Genomic DNA, 26236 nt, shown 5'->3' on the forward strand with positions numbered 1-26236 from the left:
AACACATCTTTGTGAGAAACTATATTTTTTAACATCTCTCAGACATCTTCCCTTCCTCAGTTTTTTACTATGCGATCTTGTGCTTCGAATGTCATATTCTTCTCTCAGGATCAGTTTCTCATTATCCACTTGATCCATTCCGTTAATCAATTTATAAACTTGAATCAGATCCCCTCTCTCCCTTCTCTGTTCCAGGGTTGGTAGATCCAGAGCCTTTAGTCTCTCCTCATATGTCATATGGAACCATTCTTGTAGCCATTTTTTGTAGTCTCCAACTTCCTTATGTGTTTCTTTTTATGGGGGGTCAACACAAATCCTGTATATTCCAATCTGGTCTTATTATAGTACTTATCAATTTCTTCATCATTTCTTTCTCCATGTAGTAAAATGCTAATCCAATATTCCTTAGCAAATCATGTCTCTCTGAAAATTCTGTCAATATAATATGGCTTACCGGTTGATTGTTTTCTTCCATCGTCACTCCCAAGTCCTATTCCTTTTTTACTTTCTCGTGTGTGTGTGTGTGTGTGTGTGTGTAATTCTCCTCGGTCGTCTGTTGGTCACCCAGCCAGTCTTCCCCATTACGGAGCGAGCTCAGAGCTCATAGACCGATCTTCGGGTAGGACTGAGACCACAACACACTCCACACACAGAGAAAGCGAGGCCACAAGTTACATCCCGTAGTACCTATTTACTGCTAGGTGAACAGGGGCCACACTTTAAGAGGCTTGCCCATTTGCCTCGCCGCTTCCCGGGATTCGAACCCGGCCCTCTCGATTGTGAGTCGAGCGTGCTAACCACTACACTACGCGGTGTGTGTGTGTGTGTGTGTCCATAAGAATGTGAATTTCTTTATTGACAGTCAGGCTGCATTCTACGCCCTTCAATCCACCACCTCCATGGACTGTGATCTAGTTAATAAGTGTCTTGATCTCATCCACGCCCTAGAAGGTGCTGGTGCCACGGTCCATTTCATCTGGATACCCTCTTATGTGGGTATCCCGCTAAATGAAAAGGCAGACTGCCTTGCTCAGTGTGCCCTCCAAGATGACACAGTGAACCCTGGCACTGAGTACACTCTGGGTTATGTTAAGAGTAGCATTAAGGACTTTGAACAAAGTAACATTAGTGATCAGTTGGAGCTTTGTTGCCATAGAGGCAGTGGCACTAGTCTTCACTATGCACGTGTCTCCCAGAGCTGTGCTTACACCTACGGGAGACATACTGCATCACATGACAGGGTGGCAATGAGGCTCAGATTAGACTACAAATACTTTTGGAAAGTCAGTGCTTCTCCTGGTGTGTGCTGTACGTGTGCTGTGTGCTGCACACTCTGTGTCATCATATCATGGAATGTCCTCTCATTGCTAAATTTAGGCCACAAGGTCAACATGACTTGTATAGCCTCATTGACCATCTCCTAGACTCAACCACTCTCAGGGATACACTCAGGGAATATCCTCAGTTTGCTCCCAGAGTGTAGGATGTTTATGCAATAAGGTGTGCACTATCTGTATTTATTTATTTAAGTACTAGTATTCTTATTAGGTATACTGTCTATATATTTTTTATACTTTAAACTTAAGTCTTTGCCCAGGGGGTGGGTGGCAAGGTCCAATCTCCTCCTTTGTTGTATTTATTTATTAATTCAACAATCTCTCTCTCTCTCTCTCTCTCTCTCTCTCTCTCTCTCTCTCTCTCTCTCTGATGTCAACACGAGCCTAAAACTACCTTGAGTGATTGTATTTACATACTGTCCGAAAATGTTAGATAAAGGGAACTTTTTCTACGCAAAAGAAAGGAAAAATGATACCGGTATTACCGGTATTTTCAAAGTAGGTATCAGTATATTGGTGTCATGATTTCATGTCGAAAAGGACGATATCGGTACGTTTCAGAATATCGGTAATACCTACACCGACTTTTGTCGAAACCGCACCGTTAGCATTGGTGGTGAGGTGGCTTCCTTATGTCTGGCATTAATGTTATCCATGATAACACTCTGCTTCTCAAGGACATATTCAGGAAATATTGTAATATTCAAGGCACCAGCATGAATGTACATGTTTACAAAGTAAATAACTTCAAGCAGAGGTGGAAGCAGAGGCGAGGCTTTATGTGACATTGAATACTGATACTTAAGTATTTTACACATGTTTTCATGCACATAGAAAAATACTGAACACTTCTTATGATGACAGAGGATCGACGTACAGTAACACTTGTATCTGTTTATTGTGGAGCTGTGACTCTAACAGTGTAAGACAAAGATAACCAAGGAGATTATGTAATGTAGCAAAAATAGATATCGAGTTATAACATATATAATATAAAAGGAGGAATTTGGCCAACACGAGTAAGAAGGCCGAGGTTGGTGAATAAGATACCAAGAGGTGGTTGTGGCATATATTCACTCAAGCTCAGGATCAGCGCCGTGGTGTCTGCCAAATAAACAAATCACTGCACATACATTTTTGTGGCTTGCTGAGACTTGGAATGTGTTGAATTATTCGTTAATGATGCATCAGATATAGCTGCGGTACTGCTTTTTGATGTGATTAAGATTGCTTTTGAGAGTGAAACAGTATAGTTCTTTATTTAACTCTGTGAGGAGAACGCACAGCAACATGCCAATTGATTGTGGTAAGTAATTGGTGACGTGCTTCATTACTTTTTGTTGTTACATTTGCTGTTTGTTTGGGTGTGTTAATCAGTACAGCATACGTAACTATAACGTATTAGTGCAGTTTGAACCAATACACCACACGTAACTGTACACATTCCTGATAAATTTGCAGTTTCAACCAGTATACCCTATCTTAGATTTCTTTTTCCCTATGTCTAACAGGCTTGGGGATCTCCTGAGAAAGTGGGGTTTTAGGGTGGGGAAACTTAACCTAACCTAAATTCTGTCCTGAAGTTATTATTTATTTTATTTATTTATGATCGGGTAAAATGGGGTTAGTCTAGAAATGCTCGTAGACCTAACCTAACCTAACCTAAATTCTATCCTGAAGTTATTATTAATTTCCATTCGGGTAAAATGGAGCTAGAAATGCTGGTAGAAGTGTGATCTAGACAGTGAGAATGTGTATATCTATGTGTGGCGAATTGATTGAAACTGTAATAATTTCATATTCTCCAGGTCTAGATCACACTTCCACCAGCATTTCTAACCCCATTTTACCCTATCGGAAATAAATACCAAGTTTTGGTTAGGTTAGGTTTCCCAGGAGGTCTCCAAGCTTGTTAGACATAAGGGAAAAGAAATATAAGATGGTATATTGGTTGAAACTGCAAATTTACCCTATAACCTTTTGCATGGTCCACATCTCACAGTTTGGAGCATTTCTAACGCCATTTTATCTAGGCGGACATGATTAAGTTAATCTTTTGGAGGGTGGTGTGGAAGGGGGAGGGGCGGTGAAGACTTCTCGGCAAAGAGGTTACAAAATGTACAGTCTAACACAACACTCACTTCAGGATGAAACTGCTTTATCCTGGTAGTGTTGGACCTGTTTTGAATGAATCTGCATTTTGTTTCCGTTGCAGATTGGTAGTTTTTATATTATCCCTCTTGCCCCCTCAAAAATAAAAAAAAAAAAAAAAAAAATATGGTATATTCCCTTAGAAAGTACTGTTGTGATGAAAATAAAGAAATAAAAAGATTAATTCCTTCACTACCATGACACATTTTCATGTTCATTCTACTTACTATTTTGTGATTTTAAACAGCTTCAGAAGCTTATTTGGTTTTTAAAATAGTTAAGTTTCTGGCCATAAATCTTTTAACTTACATAGAAGCCTCCTAATGGCAATAAAATTGTCTAATCATGCCCAAACTTATAGTAGAAATTCATCCCAGGACTGAAGAGGTTAATACAAAACAGATCAAATTGTACTAGAAGAAAATAGTTTGGTCATCACAAAGTACCACAAAAGTAACAGTCCAAAATTTTGACTCTTACTGCTGTGGAGAGTACTCGTTGCCATTGCTAGTCACTGCTGCCCAAGCCAACTCATTTAAATTTATCTATTTCACTACAACTAACCTAACCCTAACTTTAACCTTACCCTAATCTAGCTAACGTAACCTAGTTGAGGCAACACACACCTCTGATACTTCTTCCCCAGAACAAATTAACTTTATCTAATCCAATTAAACTGATATAACCAAAGCAAACTAGCCTAACCAGACTAGCAACACTAAGAAATTAATATGAAGTTGTTACTTTATTTCTCTTTGTAAAATCTGACAATACAATGGAAATACAGGCAACCCTCGCTTAACGAGGGTTCACACAAAGAAATTTCGCTACAACGAAAGTTTCATTTTACTACCATCTGCTCATTTAACGAACACCAAACTCGCTTTAACGAAGTTTTATCCAGGTAATTTTTTCCAAGTTTGAAAGCACCGCCGTATCATGCAAGCCGACAGGCTTTTGAATACAACACGCACACCACTCACTACCCCTGTTCAAAACAATAACAGCGTCAGCAGCAGCTCGTCTTCCCCTGCTCAACTTACTACCAAAACGCCCTGCAATGTCGCTTAGCATTGCTAAGAAGACCAGGAAGTCTCTTACTCTCGAAGTGAAGCTGGATATTATTCACAGACACGAGAGAGGCGAGAAAACTAATAGCATTGCTCGCCACTATCTTGACTCCATCTACTGTCTCTACTATTTTCAAGTCAGCAGACTCTATTAAGAAGGCTGGTGAGACCGTATCTTCCTTGCAAGCTAAAAGAACCTCATGAACTAGTGAATGGATAAAATGGAAAGCCTTGTGGAAATGTGGTACATAAGTTTTGTATGTGATACAATGATACGCCCTTTGTTTACATTCCACAGGTTGGCGGTTAGTGTCTTTCCCGTTTCACTCTCCCTCCCTCCATAAATTTAAGATCATCAACATTATAAAGTTATGTACAAACATACATTAGTGTACATTATAATGACTTAAATTAGACTGCCTAAATGTTTAACTTCATAATTTTTACTTTCATTAAACCTTTCACTGTACTATGATGCACTCTCGCTTTGTTTACTCTCAATGGAAGTTCAAGTCAGGGGTTAAACTTGTTATAATCAGTTTGCTTAATGAAGTTTCACTTAACGAAGGTTTTTTTAGGAACGTAACCCTTTCATTAAGCGGGGGTTGCCTGTAATTGAGTTGACACCCTTCGCTGCCAGATTTCTTCCATAGGCTGATTCAAATCTAGTCACTTCTCTCCAGAAACTGCTCTGATTGCCTAGATTTATATTTATTATGTATTATTTTTATTAGTCAGTGACTGCATGTTCAAACAAAAGAACCAATCACTGTGATTGTATACATGTATACACGAACAAACACACCTAACTGCATTCCTCGGTGCCCAGGAGTGTAGCACACTTGGGTATCACAGCGTGTTAGCTGGTTCTTGGCGCAAAAAATGGTAAATTTTTAGAATTGTCAACGTTATAAACAATTTGTGATGAGTATATATGGGGTTCAAATTATTTAGAATGAGAAGCAGAGTCTATAAGATGAGAAGGGTAAGAAAAGCCGTGTTGATTATGGTGTAACACTGTAATAGTACTGAAAGGCGTCAGTCTGACTTCAAGTGATAAGGAATGCATCAATGGTTGTATTGTAATGTCTAGAACATGAAATGAGTATTCCTGACCGTTGGAAAAAATTCCTTACGTTCATGACAGAAATCCTTAGATTTAGAAATTTTTCTAAATGCAGAGATTTTTATGTTCCATGTGTACTGGTACCCACGGTTGCACTTCCATTTCATAACTGATGGCAATTGTTACTAGTACTGCACCTAACAAACACAAGGGATTACCTGTCACTCCAGCTAAATTAGGTAAAGTTTGCCTTTGATGTCAAGATTTACATGAGGCACAGTGGATCTTTTAATCAGGGTTACTTCACTACCTCTGTCTATAATGGCTGATAACATTTTACAATTTACTACTAACTGGATGGTGAGAGACATATTTAGCCTCATCTATCAAACTCTCTGATCTGGACAGTGTAGATGTCCTCTCCTACAATTCTATCTACCACAGTCATAACATGCACTGTACCTATGCTTGTTGTGACATTCCTAGGTGTTATGGGTGGCTGTCCTACAAAATTTACATCAAGCAGCAGGTGGCTTGTTGGTCTGCTATAATTTTAAAGTTAACTCCTAAACTTATCTTTTTAAATTCCTCTTCAAGGCTTTCTTTTTTCAGTACTAACTGTCTGTTGTTGATATAATCTTACAGTACATTTACTTAGGCATAAGGAAGCAATGGTGTAGTGGATAAGGTGGTGGGCGTGGGATCAGGCAGACGTCCATGCATGGGTTCGAATCCCACTACATACCACTCTGAAACTATGCCATTTGTTGAGTGGTTTAAAGTTACCTACAAGTCACCAAGATACCCAGGTTCTCGGTGGTTACACCAAAGATGCGCTTGGGTGGTGATATGGGCCCTAATATGGGTACCACTATAAATAAAATTGCCTGCACCACTAATGGGTGGAAGTTTAACAGCGCTTCCCACATATACTCTTCAAGTATGCCTGCATGCGCTATACGCCATAATGAAAAAAACAACAACTTTCTAATCTATCTATGAACTTTCTTAATGGTATGGCTTGTTCTTAGAAACTGCTCAGCTTGTCATGGGTCTCTGTTGGCATTCCCCTTAACAGTTTCTTCTTGAGCAACTGATCCCTGTTTGGCAAATCTTCAGTATCAAATTTAGTTTCTAAGATGGAATATTGGCAAATGAACTCATTAACAAAGGCCTGTGAGCTGTCTACTCAGTCATTTGAATCTCCTCAGGCCATGCATTTTCCTTGGTTCAAATTAAACTCATAGGAAGTCACAAGCCTTTCCCCGTAAATAAAAAGAAAGAAATACAAACTATCCACATCTCCTCTTCCTCCTTATGACCTGAAGGGTTCTGACATGCAACGAGTAGACTGTTAAATCACAAGGTCATTACAGCACACCGCATAGCTTTGTGGAAAATTTCTAAACTTTAGGTCGTGACGTATGAAACACGCACACCTGTTTCTTATCTCTTCGTCTCCTGTTCCCGAGGTTGGCCATGATTGTGGTGTGCTTTACACAAAATTTTACCATTTATCTACACACGGGATGCAGTGACTCAACTAACCACAGTAGCAAACACTCTAGTCATTGAACTATCCCATTTGCTACAGCCAACAATTTGTAGTGGTATAACCCACTACAGGGGTGGTAGGTAGCTGTGTGAGCAGTCACAGGCAAAGCTGAGAGGGGTTCAAAATGCTTCATGTAGCATTCTCTACTGTTTGGGTCAATAAACATATACAACCACTGATGCATTCTAACTAAACTTAACCTAACGATGTAGGAATTCTTGTGTTTTATGCAAAACTTATTCATTAGCATTAAAACTAAATGAGTGATTTGCAAGGGAAAGGGTATGGAAGAAAAGTGTCTCAGAAAGAAGTCTATTGTCCAGTGGTGAACTCTTTTCATACTAATAAAACTGATGGGGAACTCAGGTAATACCCAAAATGTTAGATTATTTAATCTCATGGGGGGTGTTTAGAGAGGGGTGAAGATTCCAAGGTTTGGAGGTTACCAATTTTTGCATTTCTATCACAGAGACCTATTTTTCATACAAAAAATTGGCAGTTCCACTGTTTTACTTACTTCCTTCCACTGAGATTAAAAATCCGCTTTGCTTGACAGTGTGGTGCCTTGGCGTTGCCGAGGGTATCAGCTGTGCACCGCCTCAGTTAATTCTCTATGCACATCGTGGTTACACACATTGTGTTTTCATCCATGTTTTGCCTTACTTTTGTTTCTGGTGATTCTCCTTCCTCCTCCTGGATTTTGTCAAGGGGGAGGACACCCATGACCACCAGGCTGAGCTTCCTGCTTCTGCTCAGGAGAATGTTTTGCCGCTTTGCGGAGATACACCTGGGGCTCTTGGCTCCTCTGGCTCCCAGGCTTCCACAAGGTCTTTTAGGAGATTTTGCTCAAGACCGGCATGCACATGGGTCTTGGGTAGTTTCCTCCACAACCCTCATTCAGTTTGCGTTAGATGTACGGATATATGTAGCCCAGGTAAGAGGTATGGTGAGTGTGCTAACTGAAGCAGTGATAAAGTGCTTGCCACATATAAGTACCAGTGCAGTTTGGGTCGCGAGAGGGTTGCCAAGACCAAGTATAGGGGCAAGTCTGCTGACCTGCTGTTATAGCCACTGACCATGGCACTTCTCTCTCTTCTGGAGGTCAGGGATTTGTGATCTTGAGCCTCCTCTGTTCTACCTGATACTCCTGGGAGCTTGGAGGTTCTGGCTGTGGATGGTAATGTCTTGTCCCAGGATGGGCTCACAGTTGACAATTCAGCCTCACAGCAGGGCTCTAAGCCACTGGTTGCTCTTCATATTTTTTTGTCTTTAAAATCTTGGCAGGAGGAAGTACTTGCTTCTGTTAATGATATTGTTGCTTCTCAAGTTAGGGTGAAATCAAAAGCTTTTTGTCTCATCAACTCACCCTCCTCTGACTGACTGTCTTGAGCCTCTTTCTCAGTGCCGAAATGTTGCATCTCTTGCTATCTTATATCGCTATTTTCATACTAACTACTCTTCTGATCTTGCTAACTGCATGGCTTCCCTCCTCCTACAGCCTCACTGCACAAGGCTTTCCTGTTCCTCTCATCTCTATTCTGTCCAACTCTGTAAAGCAAGAGTTAACCAATATTCTCAATCTTTCATACCTTTTTCTGGTAAACTCTGGAACTTCTTGACTGCTTCTGTATTTCTATCTTCCTACAACTTGACTTCTTTTAAGGGGAAGGTTTCAAGACATTTGTTCTAGACTTTTCACTGTTTTTTTTTTTTTTTTTTCTTTTAAGGGAACTGGCAATGAAGTGGGCCTTTTTTAATCTTTTGTTGCCTTTGGCTGGCTTACTCTCTTGCATAAAAAATATCTATATCTATATATATTTATCTATCTATCCATTTATCTATCTATATCTATCTATCTTTCTATCTATCTATTTGTCTATCAATATATATATATATATATATATATATATATATATATATATATATATATATATATATATATATATATATATATATATATATATATATATATATATATATATATATATATATATATATATATATATATATATATATATATATATATATATATATATACACACACACACACACACACACACACACACACACACACACACACACACACACACACACACACACACACACACACACACACATTATTTTTGGACTGAAAGAAAAAAATGTTAAATATAGACCAAGAAGGGAAAAAGACGAAATGAAATCAGTAAAAGACCTACTAAAACATCTGAATGACGAGGATAGACAGAACTTAGAAGAGGAAGTAGAAGAAATCCATAGAATGGGACCATATCAAGAAGGAACAGTGAGACCAATTAAGATATTACTAAAATCACAAGCAGCAGCAGAAGAAGTACTATATAGAAAAACGAAACTCAGAGAAACAGAAGGTTGCAAAGATATATATATATATATATATATAAAGAAAAATAGAAATGAGGAGGAAAGGAAGAGACACAATGAACTGGTGGCAGAAGCAAGAGAAAAAATAATGAAAGGTCAGAGGAGGAGAAGAAGGCATTTTTTTGGAGAATTATAGGAGACAGGATAAGGAAATGGTATATAAAAGAGAAAGAAGAGAAAAGAATGGAGCAAGTTTAACTAAAATGATAAGAACAAGAGATTAAAAATGATGTATACAAACATAGATGGGATTTTATCTAGTAAATTAGAATTAAGAGATTACATAAAGAAAGAAGAACCAGATATTGTATGCCTGGTGGAAACAAAGTTAAATGAGGCAATAAAATAGACATAGATAAAAGGTATAATATATGGAGGAGAGACAGAGTGGGTAAAGGAGGAGGAGGAGTCATGATGATGTTAAGGAAGGAGATAGTGGTAAATCAAGTGGAGTTTGGGGAAGGAAAATCAGAAATACTGTATGTTAAGATGCATATTAACAAAAAGGAGTTAACAATCATTGGAACATATGTGCCACCAAAACAAACTCATGGACTAACCAAGAATATAGAGACATGATAGATGACACAATAAGGAGTCTTACAAGAATCATTAAGGAAAGGAGAAAAGTGATATTGGTAGGAGATTTCAACTGTAAGGAGGTAGACTGGGAAAATTATGAAAGTGGTATGGGGAAGATGCCTGGGAGATAGATTCCTGAACCTAATGATAGATAATTTGATGGTCCAAAGAGTAAAGGAAAACACAAGATTCAGAGGAAACGATGAGCCGGCAAGATTAGACCTAGTTTTACAAGGGATATACCAATTAACGATGATATAAGATACAAGTGCCCATTGGGAAAGAGTGACCATGTAATATTAGAGATGGATATAGAAGAAGGAAAGGAAGATAGAGATGAATCATACAAAGGAGACCGATTAAATTACAGAAAGGCTGATATTGAGAATCTCAAGAACTATTTTAAAACGTAAACTGGGAGGAGATGGAAAACTCATTAACGGTTCAAGAGAAATATAACTTATTTTTGGAAATATACAAAACTGGGGTCAGGAATATGTTCCGAAATATAGACCTAAAGAAGAAGGAAAGAAAGATTGGTTTAATGCAAGATGTGCTAGGGCAAAGGAGAAACGAGATGGAGCATGGAAAAGGTGGAGAAGAAACAGAAATCCAGAAAATAAGGAAAACTTCAAAACAGCAAGAAATGAATATGCTAAGGTGAGAAAGGAAGAAGAAAAGAACTATGAAAAGGACATTGTCGAAAAATGTAAGGAACCAAAATTGTTCTACAGATTCATAAATGGAAAAATAAGACAAAAAGAAACAATAGAAAGGTTAAAAGGAGAAAACGGAATGGTGGAAGACCCAAAAAGTATGGCAGAACTGTTAAATAGTAAATTTCATGAGGTCTTTACTAAGGAATCCAAATTTGAAAGACCACAGGGTAATAGAGAGACTGTCTATATGAAAGAGATTAAAGTAACCAAGCTTGAAATAAAAAAGTTGATGACGGAATTGGATGAGGAAAAGGCAATGGGACCGGATGAAGTCTCAGGCAGAATACTGAAAGAATGTAGGGAAGAACTAGCAAGTCCAATATACAACATCATAAAATGCTCAATAGAAAATGGAACAGTGCCAGTGGAGTGGAAAAGAGCTGAGGTGGTTCCCATATATAAGAGCGGAAGGAAGGAAGAACCTTTAAATTACAGGCCGGTATCACTAACTAGTGTAATATGCAAGATGTGTGAAAAGTAATAAAGAAGCAATGGATCGAGTTTCTTGAAGACAACAAAATATTATCAAATAGCCAATTTGGTTTTAGAAAAGGTCGGTCATGTGTGACAAATTTATTGAGTTTCTACTCTAGAATAGTTGATAAAGTACAAGAGAGAGAGGGATGGGTTGACTGTATTTATTTAGATCTAAAAAAGGCTTTTGATAAAGTGCCACATGAAAGATTACTATGGAAGTTAGAGGAGAAGGGTGGCTTAAAAGGAAGCACATTGAGATGGATGAAGAATTACTTAAGGGGGAGAGAAATAAGGACGATAGTTAAAGATATGAAGTCCAAGTGGAGAACAGTAGACAGCGGAGTGCCACAGGGGTCAGTATTGGCACCAATACTTTTTCTCGTATATATAAATGACATGCCAGAGGGAGTGAACAGCTACATAAATCTGTTTATGGACGATGCGAAACTGTGCAGAGTCATTAAACAAAAGAGGATTGTGAAATACTACAGGAAGACTTAAACAAGATCTGGAAATGGAGCAAAAATGGGAGATGGAATTCAATGTGGACAAAAGCCATGTCATGGAAATGGGAAAAGTGAAAGACGACCAGTGGGAATCTATAAGATGGGAGATGGAGTAGAACTAGAAAAAGTAAAAAGGAAAAGGACTTGGGAGTGACAATGGAAGAAAATAATCAACCGGTTAGCCATATTGATAGAATTTTCAGAGAGACGTATAATTTGCTAAGGAATATTGGAGTAGCATTTCACTATATGGACAAGGAAATGATGAAGAAATTGATAAGTACTAAAATAAGACCTAGATTGGAATATGCAGGAGTTGTGTGGACTCCCCATAAAAGAAACACATAAGAAAATTAGAGAGACTACAAAAATGGCTACAAGAATGGTTCCAGAATTTAAAGGGATGGCATATGAGGAGAGACTAAAGGCAATGGATCTACCAACCTTGGAGCAGAGAAGAGAGAGGGATCTGATACAAGTTTATAAATTGATTAACGGAATGGATGAAGTGGATAATGAGAAACTGATCCTGAGAGAAGAATATGACTTTAGAAGCACAAGATCGCATAGTAAGAAACTAAGGAAGGGACGATGTCTGAGAGATGTTAAAAATTTAGTTTCCGCAAAGATGTGTTGAGACTTGGAACAGTTTGAGTGAGGAAGTGGTATCAGCAAAGAGTGTACATAGTTTTAAAGAAAATTGGATAAGTGTAGATATGGAGACGGGACCACACGAGCATAAAGCCCAGGCCCTGTAAAATTACAACTAGGTAAATACACACACACACACACAGTGTAGATATGGAGACACACACACATAAAGCCCAGGCCCTGTAAAACACAACTAGGTAAATACAACTAGGTAAATACACACACACACACACATTCGAGAGACACGGTTGAGGCGGACGATGGCGCAGTTGATGATCAGCTGATCTTCACTACACCTGTTGTATAGTATTTACAGTGGTCTGGGCAGGTAGTGTGGACTCACTCATGAAATCAATTATTAAAGAATAATGAGTGAAAAAGATATTCCATCCAAATGGAATGGAAATGAGAATAGAGAAGGGGCTGATGATGACTATGTCGGTGAGGGAGAAAGATTCAAGGGTTCGATAGGACGATAACTTCACTACTTAAGAGAGTGTCAAATATTGAATGTAAACTAGATAAATTGATAAATGAGAAGATGGAAATGAAAGAGAGTAAAGAACAGGAAATGGAGTTTATAAGACTGAGAGAAAGGATAAGAAAAGTGGAAGAAAATGAAGCTAGGCTAAGAGCGGAAAACGAAGAACTAAAAAAGGAAGTAGCTAACTACAAGAAGCAGATGGAAGAAGGACTCGGTAAAGCCGAGAAAGAAAAGGAGAAGCTGAAAGATCTAGTAAACAAGGAAGAGGAAAGAGTACAGAACGTGATTAATAAAGAAGTATAAGCATGGAGAGTCCAAGATAAGAAAGATAAGGCCGATTTTCAAGAGTTGATTCAAGAACAACTTAAAGAAAAAGAAGAAAATATGACAAACAAAATGATAGGAGTCCTCAAGACAAAAGAAAATCTAGTTAGAGAAATTGCAGAAAAAAGAAGAGTGTAGTATTTGGAATAAAAGAAAAAAATATAAAATATAGACCAAAAAGAGAAAAAGAAGAAATGATATCAGTCAAAGACCTACTGAAGAATCTTAATGACGAAGATAGGCAGAACTTGGAAGAGGAAGTAGAAGAAATAAACAGAATGGGACCATATCAAGAAGGAAAAACGAGACCAATTAAAATATTACTAAAATCACAAGCAGCAACAGAAGAAATATTGTATAGAACAACAAAACTTAGAGAAACAGAAGGCTGCAAGGATATCTATATAAAGAAAAATAGAAATGAGGAAGAAAGGAAGAGATACAATGAACTGGCAGCAGCAGTAAGGGAAAAGAATAATGAAAGGTCAGAAGAGGAGAAGAAGGCATTTTTTTTGGAGAATTCTAGGAGACAGGATAAGGAAATGGTATATAAACGAGAAGGAAGAGAAAAAGTGGAACAAGTTTAACTAAAATGATAAAGGCATAAGACTAAAAATGATGTATACGAACATAGACGGGTTTTATCAAGTAAATTAGAATTAAGAGATTACATAAGGAAAGAAAATCCAGATATTGTATGCCTGGCTGAAACAAAACTAAATGAGGAAATCAAAATAGTCTTGGATAATAGGTATAATGTATGGAGAAGAGACAGAGTGGGTAAAGGAGGAGGAGGAGTCATGATAATGTTAAGGAAGGAGATAGTGATCAATCAAGTGGAATGTGGGAAGGAAAAGCAGAAGTATTGTATATTAAGATGCATATTAATAAAAAAGAGATAACAATCAATGTAACATATGTGCCACCAAAAACAAATTCATGGACCAATCAAGAATATAAAGACATGATAGATGACACAATAAGGAGTCTAATGAGAATCGTTAAAGAAAGGAGAAAAGTGATATTAGTAGGAGATTTCAACTGTAAAGAAGTGGACTGGGAAAATTATGAAAGTGGTATGGGGGAAGAAGCCTGGGGAGAAAGATTCTTAAACCTAATGATAGACAATATGATGGACCAGAGAGTAAAGGAATGCACAAGATTCAGAGGAAACGACGAAGAGATTGGACCTAGTTTTACAAGGGTATACAAATGAATGACGATATAAGATATAAGTGCCCATTGGGAAAGAGTGACCATGCAATATTAGAAATAGATATAGAAGAAGGAAAGGAAGATAGAGACGATTCATACAAAGGAGACCGATTAAATTACAGAAAGGCTGATATTGAGAATCTCAAGAACTATTTTAAAAACGTAGACTGGGAGGAGATGGAAAACTCAGAGACAATGCAAGACAAATATAACTTATTTTTGGAAATATACAAAACAGGAGTCAAGGAATATGTTCCAAAATATAGACCAAAAGAAGGAAAGAAAGATTGGTTTAATGCAAGGTGTGCTAGGGCAAAGGAGAAAAGAGATGGAGCATGGAAAAGGTGGAGGAGAAATAGGAATCCAACAAACAAGGAAAACTTCAAGGCAGTGAGAATTGAATATGTTAAGGTGAGGAAGGAAGAGGAAAAGAACTTCGGAAAAGATATTGTCGAAAAATGTAAGGAGCAACCAAAATTGTTCTATAGATTCATAAATGGAAAAATTAGGCAAAAAGAAACAATAGAAAGGTTAAAAGGAGAGAACGGGATGGTGGAAGACCCAAAAGTATGGCAGAACTATTAAATAAAAAATTCCAGGAGGTCTTTACTAAAGAATCCAAATTTGAGAGGCCACAGGGTAATAGAGAGACAATCTATATGAAAGAGATTAAAGTAACCAAGCTTGAAATAAAAGAGTTAATGAAGGAACTGGATGAAGAGAAGGCAATGGGACCGGATGAAGTCTCAGGCAGAATACTGAAAGAATGTAGGGAAGAACTAGCAAGTCCTATATACAACATCATAAAATGCTCAATAGAAAATGGAACAGTGCCAGTAGAATGGAAAATAGCTGAGGTGGTTCCCATATATAAGAGTGGAAGGAAAGAAGAACCTTTAAATTACAGACCGGTATCACTAACTAGTGTAATATGCAAGATGTGTGAAAGAATAATAAAGAAACAATGGATCGAGTTCCTTGAAGACAACAAATTAATATCAAATAGCCAATTTGGTTTTAGAAAAGGACGGTCTTGTGTAACTAATTTATTGAGCTTCTATTCTAGAATAGTTGATAGAGTACAAGAGAGAGAGGGATGGGTTGACTGCATCTACTTGGATTTAAAAAAGGCGTTTGACAAAGTGCCACACGCAAGATTACTGTGGAAGTTAGAGGAGAAGGGTGGCTTAAAAGGAAGCACATTGAGATGGATAGAAAATTATTTGAGGGGGAGAGAAATAAGGACGGTAGTTAAAGATATGAAGTCCAAGTGGAGAGCAGTAGAAAGCGGTGTGCATCAGGGGTCAGTATTGGCACCAATACTTTTCCTCATTTATATTAACGACATGCCAGAAGGAGTGAACAGCTACATAAATTTGTTTGCGGATGATACGAAACTGTGCAGAGTTATAAAGCAAAAGGAGGATTGTGAAATACTGCAAGAAGACCTAAATAAGATCTGGGAATGGAGTAAGAAGTGGGAAATGGAATTCAATGTGAACAAAAGCCATGTCATGGAAATGGGAAAGAGTGAAAGACGACCTGTGGGAATCTATAAGATGGGAGATGGTGTAGAACTGGAGAAAGTAAAAAAGGAAAAGGACTTAGGAGTGACGATGGAAGAAAACAATCAACCAGTAAGCCATATTGATAGAATTTTTAGAGAAACATATAATTTGCTGAGGAATATTGGAGTAGCATTTCACTACATGGACAAAGAAATGATGAAGAAATTGATAAATACTATAATAAGACCTAGATTGGAATATGCAGGAGTAGTGTGGACCCCTCATAAAAAGAAACACATAAGAAAATTGGAGAGGCTACAAAAAATGGCTACAAGAATGGTCCCAGAACTTGAAGGGATGACATATGAGGAGAGACTAAAGGCTATGGATCTACCAACCTTGGAACAAAGAATGGAGAGAGGAGACCTGATACAAGTCTATAAATTGATCAACGGAATGGACCAAGTGGATAATGAGAAACTGATCTTGAGAGAAGAATATGACATCCGAAGCACAAGATCGCATAGTAAAAAGCTGAGAAAGGGAAGATGTCTGAGAGATATTAAAAAATATAGTTTCCTGCAGAGATGTATTGAGACGTGGAACAGTTTAGATGAAGAAGTAGTGTCTGCAATGAGTGTGCACACTTTTAAAGTAAGATTGGATAAGTGCAGATATGGAGACGGGGCCACACGAGCATAAAGCCCAGGCCCTGTAAAACTACAACTAGGTAAATACACAGCAAGGAATAGATATGTTGAAGTAAGGAGAACAGCACAGAAGGAATATGAACAGAGGGTGGTGGAAAACTGTGATAGTGACCAAAAATGTTTTACAAATTCATAAATGGAAATCTAAATATAAGGGAGGCAATAGAAAAGGTAAGAAATGGGGAAGAAATATATGAGGATGCTGGAGATATAGCTGAAATTTTGAACGACAACTTTTGCAAAGTGTTTACAAAGGAGGAGCATTTTATGGGAGGAAGGCCTACGGAAATAAAGCAAATGCAGGACATCATGGTTACTAAGGAAGATGTAAGGAAAATTATAAGCAATCTGGATATTAATAAATCAATGGGGCCTGATGGCATATCTGGGAGGTTGCTAAAAGAATGTAAGGATCAATTGTTGAACCCCATATTTGATATTGTGGAAACCTCCATATGAACAGGATTAGTCCCGAAAGAGTGGAAAAGAGCTGACATTGTGCCTATATATAAGAATGGTAGTAGAATGGAACCGCTAAATTATAGACCAGTATCGTTGACTAGTATATTGTGCAAGGTATGTGAAGAAGTAATTAAAGCTAAGTGGAGTGAGTATCTAGAAAGTGAAAACATTCTGAGTGAAAGACAGTTTGGTTTCAGAAAAGGAAGATCGTGTATCCAATTTATTATGTTTTTATTCAAGAGTGACTGACATACTACAACATAGAGAGGGATGGGTGGATGCTATCTATAACCTGGACTTGAGAAAGGCCTTTGATAAAGTACCACACAATAAACTGATGTGGAAACTAATGAAGATTGGAAGAGTAAATAATAAACTAGCAAAATGGATGGAAAATTACTTAATGGGAAGAGAAATGAGAACAGTGGTGAGAGGAAGGAAGTCCGAGTGGAAGAAAGTAACCAGTGGAGTTCCACAAGGGTCAGTGCTGGATCCCATCATGTTTTTGATTTATGTTAATGATGTGCCAGTAGGAATTGACAGTTACATGAACATGTTTGCGGACGATACTAAAATTATGAGGAGAGTAAAGAATGTGGAAGATTGTAACAAGTTACAGGAAGATCTTGATGAAATATATAAGTGGAGTAAGGAGTGGCAGATGGAATTTAATATAGACAAGACCCATGTTATGAAAATGGGAAGAAGTAGATACAGACCAAACTGGGATTACAGGCTGGGTGATGAAAAAATTAAAGAGACCAATGAGGAGAAAGACTTAGGAGTAACTGCAAAACACTTTGTCACCGGAGAAACACATTAACAAGATTTTTGAAAACATATAACATGCTTCAAAATATTGGCCTTGCATTCCACTACCTAGATGAAGGAGTGATGAAGAAGATATTATGTACCTTAATAAGACCCAGTTAGAATATGCAGCATGTGTCTGGTCACCGCATATGAAGAAAAATGTGAAGAAGGTGGAAAGGGTACAGAGGCTGGCAACAAGGATGGTACCAGGACTCAGGGAGTTAGACTATGAGGAAAGACTGAGGAAGCTGGGGCTGACCACATTAGAAGAGAGAAGAACAAGAGGAGACATGATAACTATGTATAAATTGGTGAACAAGATTGACATACTGGACAGAGAGTTGATAAAGGTGACCACAAGTAATCATCTCCGAGGACATGGAAAAAAGCTAATAAAAGACATCTGTCTAAATGACGTGAGAAAATACAGTTTCCCGCATCGTAGCATTGATAAGTGGAATAAACTGAGCAGTGATGTCGTTGACGCGGTGTGTGTCAGTCAGATGAAAGAGAGATATGACAGGAATGGACAAGGAGACGGGACACAGAGAGCTTAGCTCGGGTCCTGTAATACACAAATAGGTAAATACACACACACAGTGGAGGCTCAATACTCAAACTTAATTTATTTCAGATGGCTGTTTGAGTATAAAAAAATTCAGCTATTGATACCTATGAATCAGATAATTCGTTCTAATCTTAGCAAAACCTCAGGCTTATAAAAATTTCAAAGTATTTTTTTAAAATTTTTTTTATTATTTATTTTTTTTTTATAATTTTGATTTGTGCATACCATAAGTGAAGGCTGGTGATCGATAACTTAGAAGATGTGGGGAGAACGCTGGGGAAGGAGGAGGGAGGTCGTCAGAGGACCAGTCACTATCCATGAAAACATCTTTGTAACTTTTCTCCTGGTGTTATTAATGTGAATCCACTAGTGGAGGGGTGTGGCTCACTAACATTTTGCACTCTCACCATATTCCTTATTTCTGTCACAGACACCTGTTTTTCATACAAAATATAGCAGTTCCACTGCTCCACATACTTTTTCGCCGAGAAACCGCCCGCTTTAGCGCTACGCCTGGCAGCGTGGCGCTCATTGCTGCCGCCAGCACACTGCGTGGGCAACCGTCAGTTATTTCTCGGCGTGCAGAGCAAGTAGACCTGAGTTTCCGCCGCTGCTTCCTTTCTTCCTCGCCTCTTTTCGCCTTCTTTTCTCCTCCTGTTTCTATGGAGGAAGATTCTAGTGATGTTCCTGTGTCTCCGGGGCTGTCTGTTCCCGTCCTGGAGGGTGTTTTGGCCAGCCATATGGACGCCCCTGCTGGTCCTTCTGCAGTGTTTACGTCTCCTTTACCACAGCCCACGAGGCGGATTTGGTCTAGGCCTGACTGTTCCAGGGTCTTGGGTAGTGTCCTCCATGATCCTCATTCGGTCTGTATCAAGTGCAGGGAGTTCTGCAGCCTAGGTAAGAGGTGTGATGAGTGTTCTGGCTGGAGCAAGGATAAGATTCTTACTGCCTACAAGTATCAATGCGGGTTGAGGCGCAAGCGGGAGGCTAAAGCTAACTTAAAGGGTAAGTCTAAGGGCTCTCTTACCCGGTCTGGTATCAGCAGTGACACGAGCCATATGTCTGGGGATTCTAGCTCTCAGGTCTCCTCTGCTGGTTCTGTTGGAGGTGCTGCCCTTCAGGCAGGCAGTGTAATTTCTCAGGATGAGCTCACTGCTGATGATTCAGCTTCTCAGCAGGGGTCTAAGCCTCCAGTCTCTATAGATCTTTCCCTGTTTTTGGAATCCTGGCAGGAGCAACTCCTTGCTTCTGTTGACAGCCTGGTGTCTTCACGGTTGGGAGAGTTACATAACCCTGTGTCTTCCCTGGCTACTGACCCACCTCTTTCAGCTCTCCCCTCGTCCTCGGACAGAGACCTGATGAAGTTCAGTGTCCTGCCCCCCCAGAGTCCTGACGCAAAAAGGTGTGTGCAGTCACATCAAGTCAGGGGCCAAGGGGGGCCGTCCGGGGGCTTGTGGTGGCTTCCAATTGTTCTCATCCTCCTAAGGATGGCGCTAGAAGGATCAAGAAGTCCCGCCCCACCTCAGTGGTGACCGGTGCCCTGGCTCCTTCCCAGGCCCGGTCAGTGGGGGGGGACAGGGAGAGGGTGGACCAGTGCACTGCTCCTGGCCCCTCCCCAAGGCCCAGGGTGAGGGCCCAGGCAAGGGTGATGCTCTGCCCCTTCGCCTACCAGGTGGCTTGCCCACGCCCTTTCCATGGGCTGCCACCTATGTTCTTTCGGCCGCTAGGGGCTCAGAGTCAGCCGACCCCCCTACGTCCTACCAAACCCACTGTCTTATGCCAGAGAGGCGCCAGGACCTCCTCTCCCCTCGAGGTGTGCGCTTCCCCTCTGAGGCTGGCGTCTCCGCTCCTGGAGGCACCCCCCGGACTGCCCGTCTCCGGGGTAGTGACCTTCTCCTCATGAATAGCACTGATAGATAGGTACTCCATGGTTCCCCCCGGCCTTCTTGTTCGGGGTGGCAGGGCCCGGCCTCCTTGTCTCCAGGACCTGCCCCGTCCCTCCACATCCCCAGGGGGCTGGAGGAGGATGAGACCCAGCCCCCATCGGCCTCCATGTACCATCGCATGATGGATTACATCAATTCAGTGTTTGAGGACGCGAGGGGCCAAAGGCTTGAGCAAGAGGGTCCTCTCGCGCCCGGAGCTGGTGCACCTGAGTCACAGGGAGGGCCAATTCTCCTCGCTAGGGCTCAACCCCTCCAGTTCTTCAGGGAGCAAGCCAACAATGCTTACCTGAAGGCCAATGACAGGTTATCCTTCAGGCAGGTTTGCCAGGATGTACACAGTATTGGACCAGGAATGCTCAGGGAAGGCTACTGCCGTTAACCAGGACTTGCACCATGCCTTGAACTCGGGCTCCCGTGAGCTGAGGATTATCCGTGACCAGCAGGAGGTTGCCAGGATGGAGGGAGTGGTTGGTCGTTCTCTGGACGCACTCAACTACTCTTTTTGGTGCTTAGGTGCCCTTCACCTACTGACGGTACCGCATCTCCCCTCACACCTGTTGGATTTAGAGGGACAGCTCTTTAAGGCTGTTCGTATGGCCTTGAATGACATCTGCCGTGATTCTACTTACGTCAATGCCAATCTTCGGGCCTGGAGAAGGGAGTTCTACATTGCCCACCTCAGACCCACCTTCTCTCAGGTGGAGAAGGGCATCCTTAGACGGTCACCCGTCTTTTCTCCTCTCCTCTTTGATGAGGCCAAGCTGCAGGAGGCGTTCCAGTCTTCCAAGAGTAATGCTGCCATGACTTTCCATGAGACTGCTCTCAGGGCCCTGGCTCGTCCACGTCCGGCCACCGGTACTCCCTTGGTGGAGCGCGGTTCTCATCTTCCTCCCCCCTCAGCCTCGAGGCCTCCAGCTGCTCCTCCCCGGCGAGCACAAGTTCGCCCTCGTCTTGGGAATCCTCAGAGTGGATCTTCCGGACCGCTCTCTGCCCGCCCTAGTGGGCAGTCAGGAGGACGGAGGGGTAAGCCCTTTCGGAAATGACAGTCTTTCTCACCATGGGGTGGTGGGGGGCTGTCTGGCCCTTTGCTGGGAAGGTTGGCTCAAGATCGGGGCAGAGGAATGGGTCCTCAGCGTTTTGCGGGAAGGCTACCAGATCCCCTTCTCTTCCCCTCCACCCCTGACCACTCTCTTCGAGGATCCCAGGGGTTATGCCCCAGGGTCACCCAAGGGTCTCGCCCTCGAGATGGAGCTCCAGCGTCTCTGGTCAAAAGGGGCTATAGAGGAAGAGCCTCCCTCCCCAGGTTTCTACAGCCATGTGTTTGTCGTTCCAAAGGCCACAGGTGGGTTCCGCCCCATCATCGACCTCTCCCTCCTCAACAAGTACGTCGTCACCACCAAATTCAGGATGGAGACTGTCCCGACAGTAATGTCGGCCATCCGACAGGACGACTGGATGGTGTCACTGGACCTTCAGGACGCATATCTTCAGGTGCCCATTCATCCCCACAGCCGTCAGTTCCTGCGCTTTGTGTGGGAGGGGTACCACTTTCAGTTTCGAGTCCTCTGCTTCGGTCTCTCCACTGCTCCGCAGGTTTTCACTCGTCTGATGGCTCCTGTCTCGGCAGAGTTCCATCGTCGGGGCTTCCGCATCCTTCGCTACCTCGACGACTGGTTGGTACTGGCCTCTTCAGCGGTAGAAGCTCGACATGCCACAGCTTGTCTGCTCAGGCTCTGCTCGGGCCTGGGCATCCGAGTAAATTGGGAGAAGTCATCCCTGACCCCTGCACAGGAGAAGAACTTCCTCGGGATGGTGATTCGCTTCCCTCTTTTGAGGGTTTTCCCGACCCAGGGGAAGATTCGAGGCCTCCAGGATTTACTCCGCTCCTTCCTCAGTTGCCCGTCCCCCCCAGCGGAGCACTGGTTGAGACCTCTGGGGCACGTCTTCCCTCATACATCTAGTGCCGGGATCCAGGAGGCGGACGCGTCTCCTGCAGATCTAACTGAACCAGCAATGGGACAGGTGGTCGATACTAAACGACCATGCAGTCAGCTGGGACAGTGCTTCACGTCAGGACCTGGAATGGTGGCTGGAGGACGAGAACTTGGGGCAGGGTCAGCCTCTTCAGGTTGCCATTCCGGACCACCTTCTCTGCACAGATGCCTCTACAGTCGGCTGGGGTGCGTCGCTCCTCCAGGCTTCTGTGAGTGGCCTGTGGAACATCCAGGAACAGACGCTCCACGTGAACGTTTTAGAACTCCGTGCGATCCGCCTCGGCCTCCAGCACTTCACGGAGGTGGTGAGGGGCTCAGTTGTCGCTGTCTTCTCGGACAACACCACGGCCCTCGCTTACCTGCACCTCACTCTATCCTTCTCAACCTCGAGGCACGCCAGGTCCTCGACTGGGCAGAAGTGCATGCAGTGTCGATCTTGCCCCAGTTTGTGAGGGGCTCAGTCAATGTGGTGGCCGACTGCCTCAGCCGCCGACACCAATCCCTGTCCACAGAGTGGACCTTACATATGGATGTTTGTCACCTGCTGTGGCGGGTCTGGGGCTACCCGACAGTCGACCTGTTCGCCACTCGTCTCAGTTACCGGATTCCGAACTTTGTGTCCCCCTTTCAGGATCCGGCGGCCACCGCCACAGATGCCTGCCTCTACAATTGGGACAACCTGGATCTGTACGCCTTTCCACCCTTCCCCCTCATCAGGAGAATTCTCAACAAGCTCCAGGCTTCCCGGAACACCTGTCTCATCCTCGTAGCCCCTTACTGGCCTTAGAAGGAATGGTTTCCAGATCTGTTGGCGGCGTCGGTGGAGCCTCCCCGCCGCCTCCCTCTTCGCAAAGATCTATTGAGACAGCCACACATCCACAAGTTCCACATCGGTCTCCCCGGGCTTCAGCTGACAGGGTGGAGACTATCCAGCACTTTCTGAGGCACAGGGGTTTCTCCTCTAAGGTGGCCCAGTTCTTATCTCATGACAAGAGGCCTTCCTCTGCTTCCAACTATCAGCACAAGTGGAAGGTGTACAGGAAGTGGTGCAAAGATCACGGCCACACTGTCTCCAATCCCACGGTCCAAAAGGTTGCAGATTTTCTCGTTCACCTGCGCCAGGATTGCAATCTCTCTACCTCTGCCATTAAGGGTTATAAGGCCATGCTGAATGGAGTCTTTGCAATCAGGGGCGTGGACCTCAACAATGACTGGATGTTGAGTGCTATTGTCAAGGCGTGCTCTTCTCAACCCCGCAGACCTACTAGGAATCTTAGTCCTTCCTGGAACCTGGATGTAGTTCTTCGCTACCTGTCCAAGGCCCCCTTCGAGCCCCTTCGGCTCTCGTCCTCCAGGGACCTGACCAGGAAGACTCTTTTTCTCCTGGCATTAGCTACAGCGCAGAGGATAGGGGAGATCCAGGCCCTCTCCTCCCGGACTAGCTGGCAAGGACAGGATCTTATGGTCTGCTATCTCCATGAGTTCATTGCTAAGACGGATACGGGAGTTCACAGCACGCCCCGGGAATTCCTTATTAAGAGCCTTACTTCCATTCTCGGTTCCATGGATGAGGAGCGCTTTTTGTGCCCTGTTCCGGCTCTCTGCCACTACTTACAACGGACTGCTTCAGAGACAAGGCCCAGGAATCTGTTTGTTGCAGTTAAACGTCCTTCTCGACCGATGTCGAAAGCGGCCATCTCATACTTCCTCAGGGATACCATCAAGTCTGCCCATGAGGCTATTTCTGACTCTGTCTGCCTCGAGGTCAATGCCCGTGCCCATGACATCCATGGCATTGCTGCCTCCATGCTCCTCTGGGAAAACTGCTCGGTTCCGACCATCCTGAAGGCAGCACGCTGGAGGACTCACTCGGTCTTTGCCGACCATTATCTCCGCGTTATAGTGCGGAAGGAAGGCGACGTTTTTTCTCTGGGTCCAGTTGTTGCAGCCGGTCACATTGTGGGCTGACAACTACCACAAGGTCCTCCTTGCTCTGGGGTAACGCTTCGGCTCCCTCAGGTGAACACCCCAGTGCTCACTTACTCTGCTCGTCTTAGTTGATTGGGTCAGTAGCCGGGGTTCTTTCCTCTGCGTCAGGGTATTGAGCACACTCCTGGAACACTCATCCCCTGACCCCTAAGGCCTGCTCCCTTTTAGACACACGGGTTAGGAGGACCTCGTAAACCCTTAGCCGAGCCTGCTGGCACCCCTATGCTGCCCGGCCTCAGCCAAGAGGTTAGTGTCTACATATGGACAGTTTGTTTTCACCCTCTACGCCTGGCACTTTCTTCTGACTCCCGCCTCCTTCAATGTTGGAGTCTGCTATATTTTGTATGAAAAACAGGTGTCTGTGACAGAAATCTAATTTTTAATACTAAAATTAATTTCTTCACTTACCTGTTTTTCATACAAAACTTCACTGCCCTCCCTTCCTCCCCCAGTCAGGTTCTCTCCCTTGAGAAATAACTGACGGTTGCCCACGCAGTGTGCTGGCGGCAGCAATGAGCGCTGCGCTGCCAGGCGTAGCGCTAAAGCGGGCGGTTTCTCGGCGAAAAGGTATGTGGAGCAGTGGCACTGCTATATTTTGTATGAAAAACAGGTAAGTGAAGAAATTAATTTTAGTATTAAAAATTAGATTTTCATCACTCTTTGGTGCCATTGTAAGTTTTTAAATGAAAAACTGCTGGATAATGCAGAAGAATTTTTTATTTATTTATTTAATTTTTTTTCAAGACTGGCAGGAATAGGGATGCACACCGGCATCCGGTATTACTGGTATTACCGGTAATATGGTATCAGAATGGGACAATGGCGGCTGCGAGAAGGGAGAGGACAGAGCTTTGTATACAGCCAAATGTGCAACTGTTTGATTACTGAAAGAGAGAGACAAATGTCTTGAAACCTCACTCTTAATAGAAGTAAAGTCATAGGAAGATAGAAATACAAAAGCTGGCAGGGAGTTCCAAAATTTACCAGTGAAAGGTATGAATGATAGAGAATACTTGTTAATTCTTGTATTAACTTATGATCAATTGTACGTCTTTATCGAATGATAAGTACACTCAACCTTATTAGTGCCTAATTAGTGCATCTATCACTGCACAATAGCTGAAGTGAAGAACTTATGGCAATAATTCAATTTTTTTTTCTTTTTTATGCCAAGTGCAACAAAACATTAAAAAAAAAAAAAAGATGCACTGAAACTCCAGGTTCCCTAAAAGATTTTAAAGGAATTAGTCTAAATATAGGGGCAAATCTTTTGAAACCTCGCTCTTAAAAGAAGTCAAGTCATAAGTAGAGGGAAATACAGAACCAGACAGGGAGTTCCAGAGTTTACCAGAGAGAAAGGTATGAATGACTGAGGGTACTGGTTAACTCTTGCATTAGAGAGTTGGACAGAATAGGGATGAGAGGAAGAAGAAAGCCTTGTGCAGCAAGGCCACAGGAGTAGGGGAGGCATGCAGTTAGCAAGATCAGTAGAGCAGTTAGCATGAAATTAGCAATTAAAGATGGAAAGAGATGCAACATTTCAGCGGTGAGAAAGAGGCTGAAGAAAGTCAGTCAGAGGAGGGGAGTTGATGAGACGAAAAGCTTTTGATTCCACCCTATCTAATAAAACTGTGTGAGTGGAATCCCCCCAAACATGCAATGAGTACTCCTTACAACGACAGATAAGACCCTTGTACAAAGTTAGTAGTTGGAGGGGTGAGAAAAAC

General features: G+C 42.1%; 1 protein-coding gene across 3 annotated transcripts in view; it reads left to right on the forward strand.

Annotated features, from left to right (window-relative positions):
• Window positions 1-2333: 2333 nt before the first annotated feature.
• The window catches only part of LOC123516280 (serine/threonine-protein phosphatase 2A activator-like), a 91270-nt gene continuing 67367 nt past the window's right edge, over window positions 2334-26236 (forward strand). Inside the window, exons 1-2 of one of the 3 annotated variants that reach the window (XM_045275540.1) lie at window positions 2334-2643; window positions 24962-25076. In XM_045275540.1, the coding sequence (XP_045131475.1) occupies window positions 25022-25076 (55 nt within the window). In that variant the 5' untranslated portion in view covers window positions 2334-2643; window positions 24962-25021. Of the gene's footprint in view, window positions 2644-24654; window positions 24756-24961; window positions 25077-26236 lie in introns of those variants that run through there. The other 2 variants (XM_045275541.1, XM_045275542.1) reach the window with 2 other exon arrangements.

Source organism: Portunus trituberculatus, chromosome 40 (genome assembly GCF_017591435.1).
Source record: "Portunus trituberculatus isolate SZX2019 chromosome 40, ASM1759143v1, whole genome shotgun sequence".
Classification (NCBI taxonomy): domain Eukaryota; kingdom Metazoa; phylum Arthropoda; class Malacostraca; order Decapoda; family Portunidae; genus Portunus; species Portunus trituberculatus.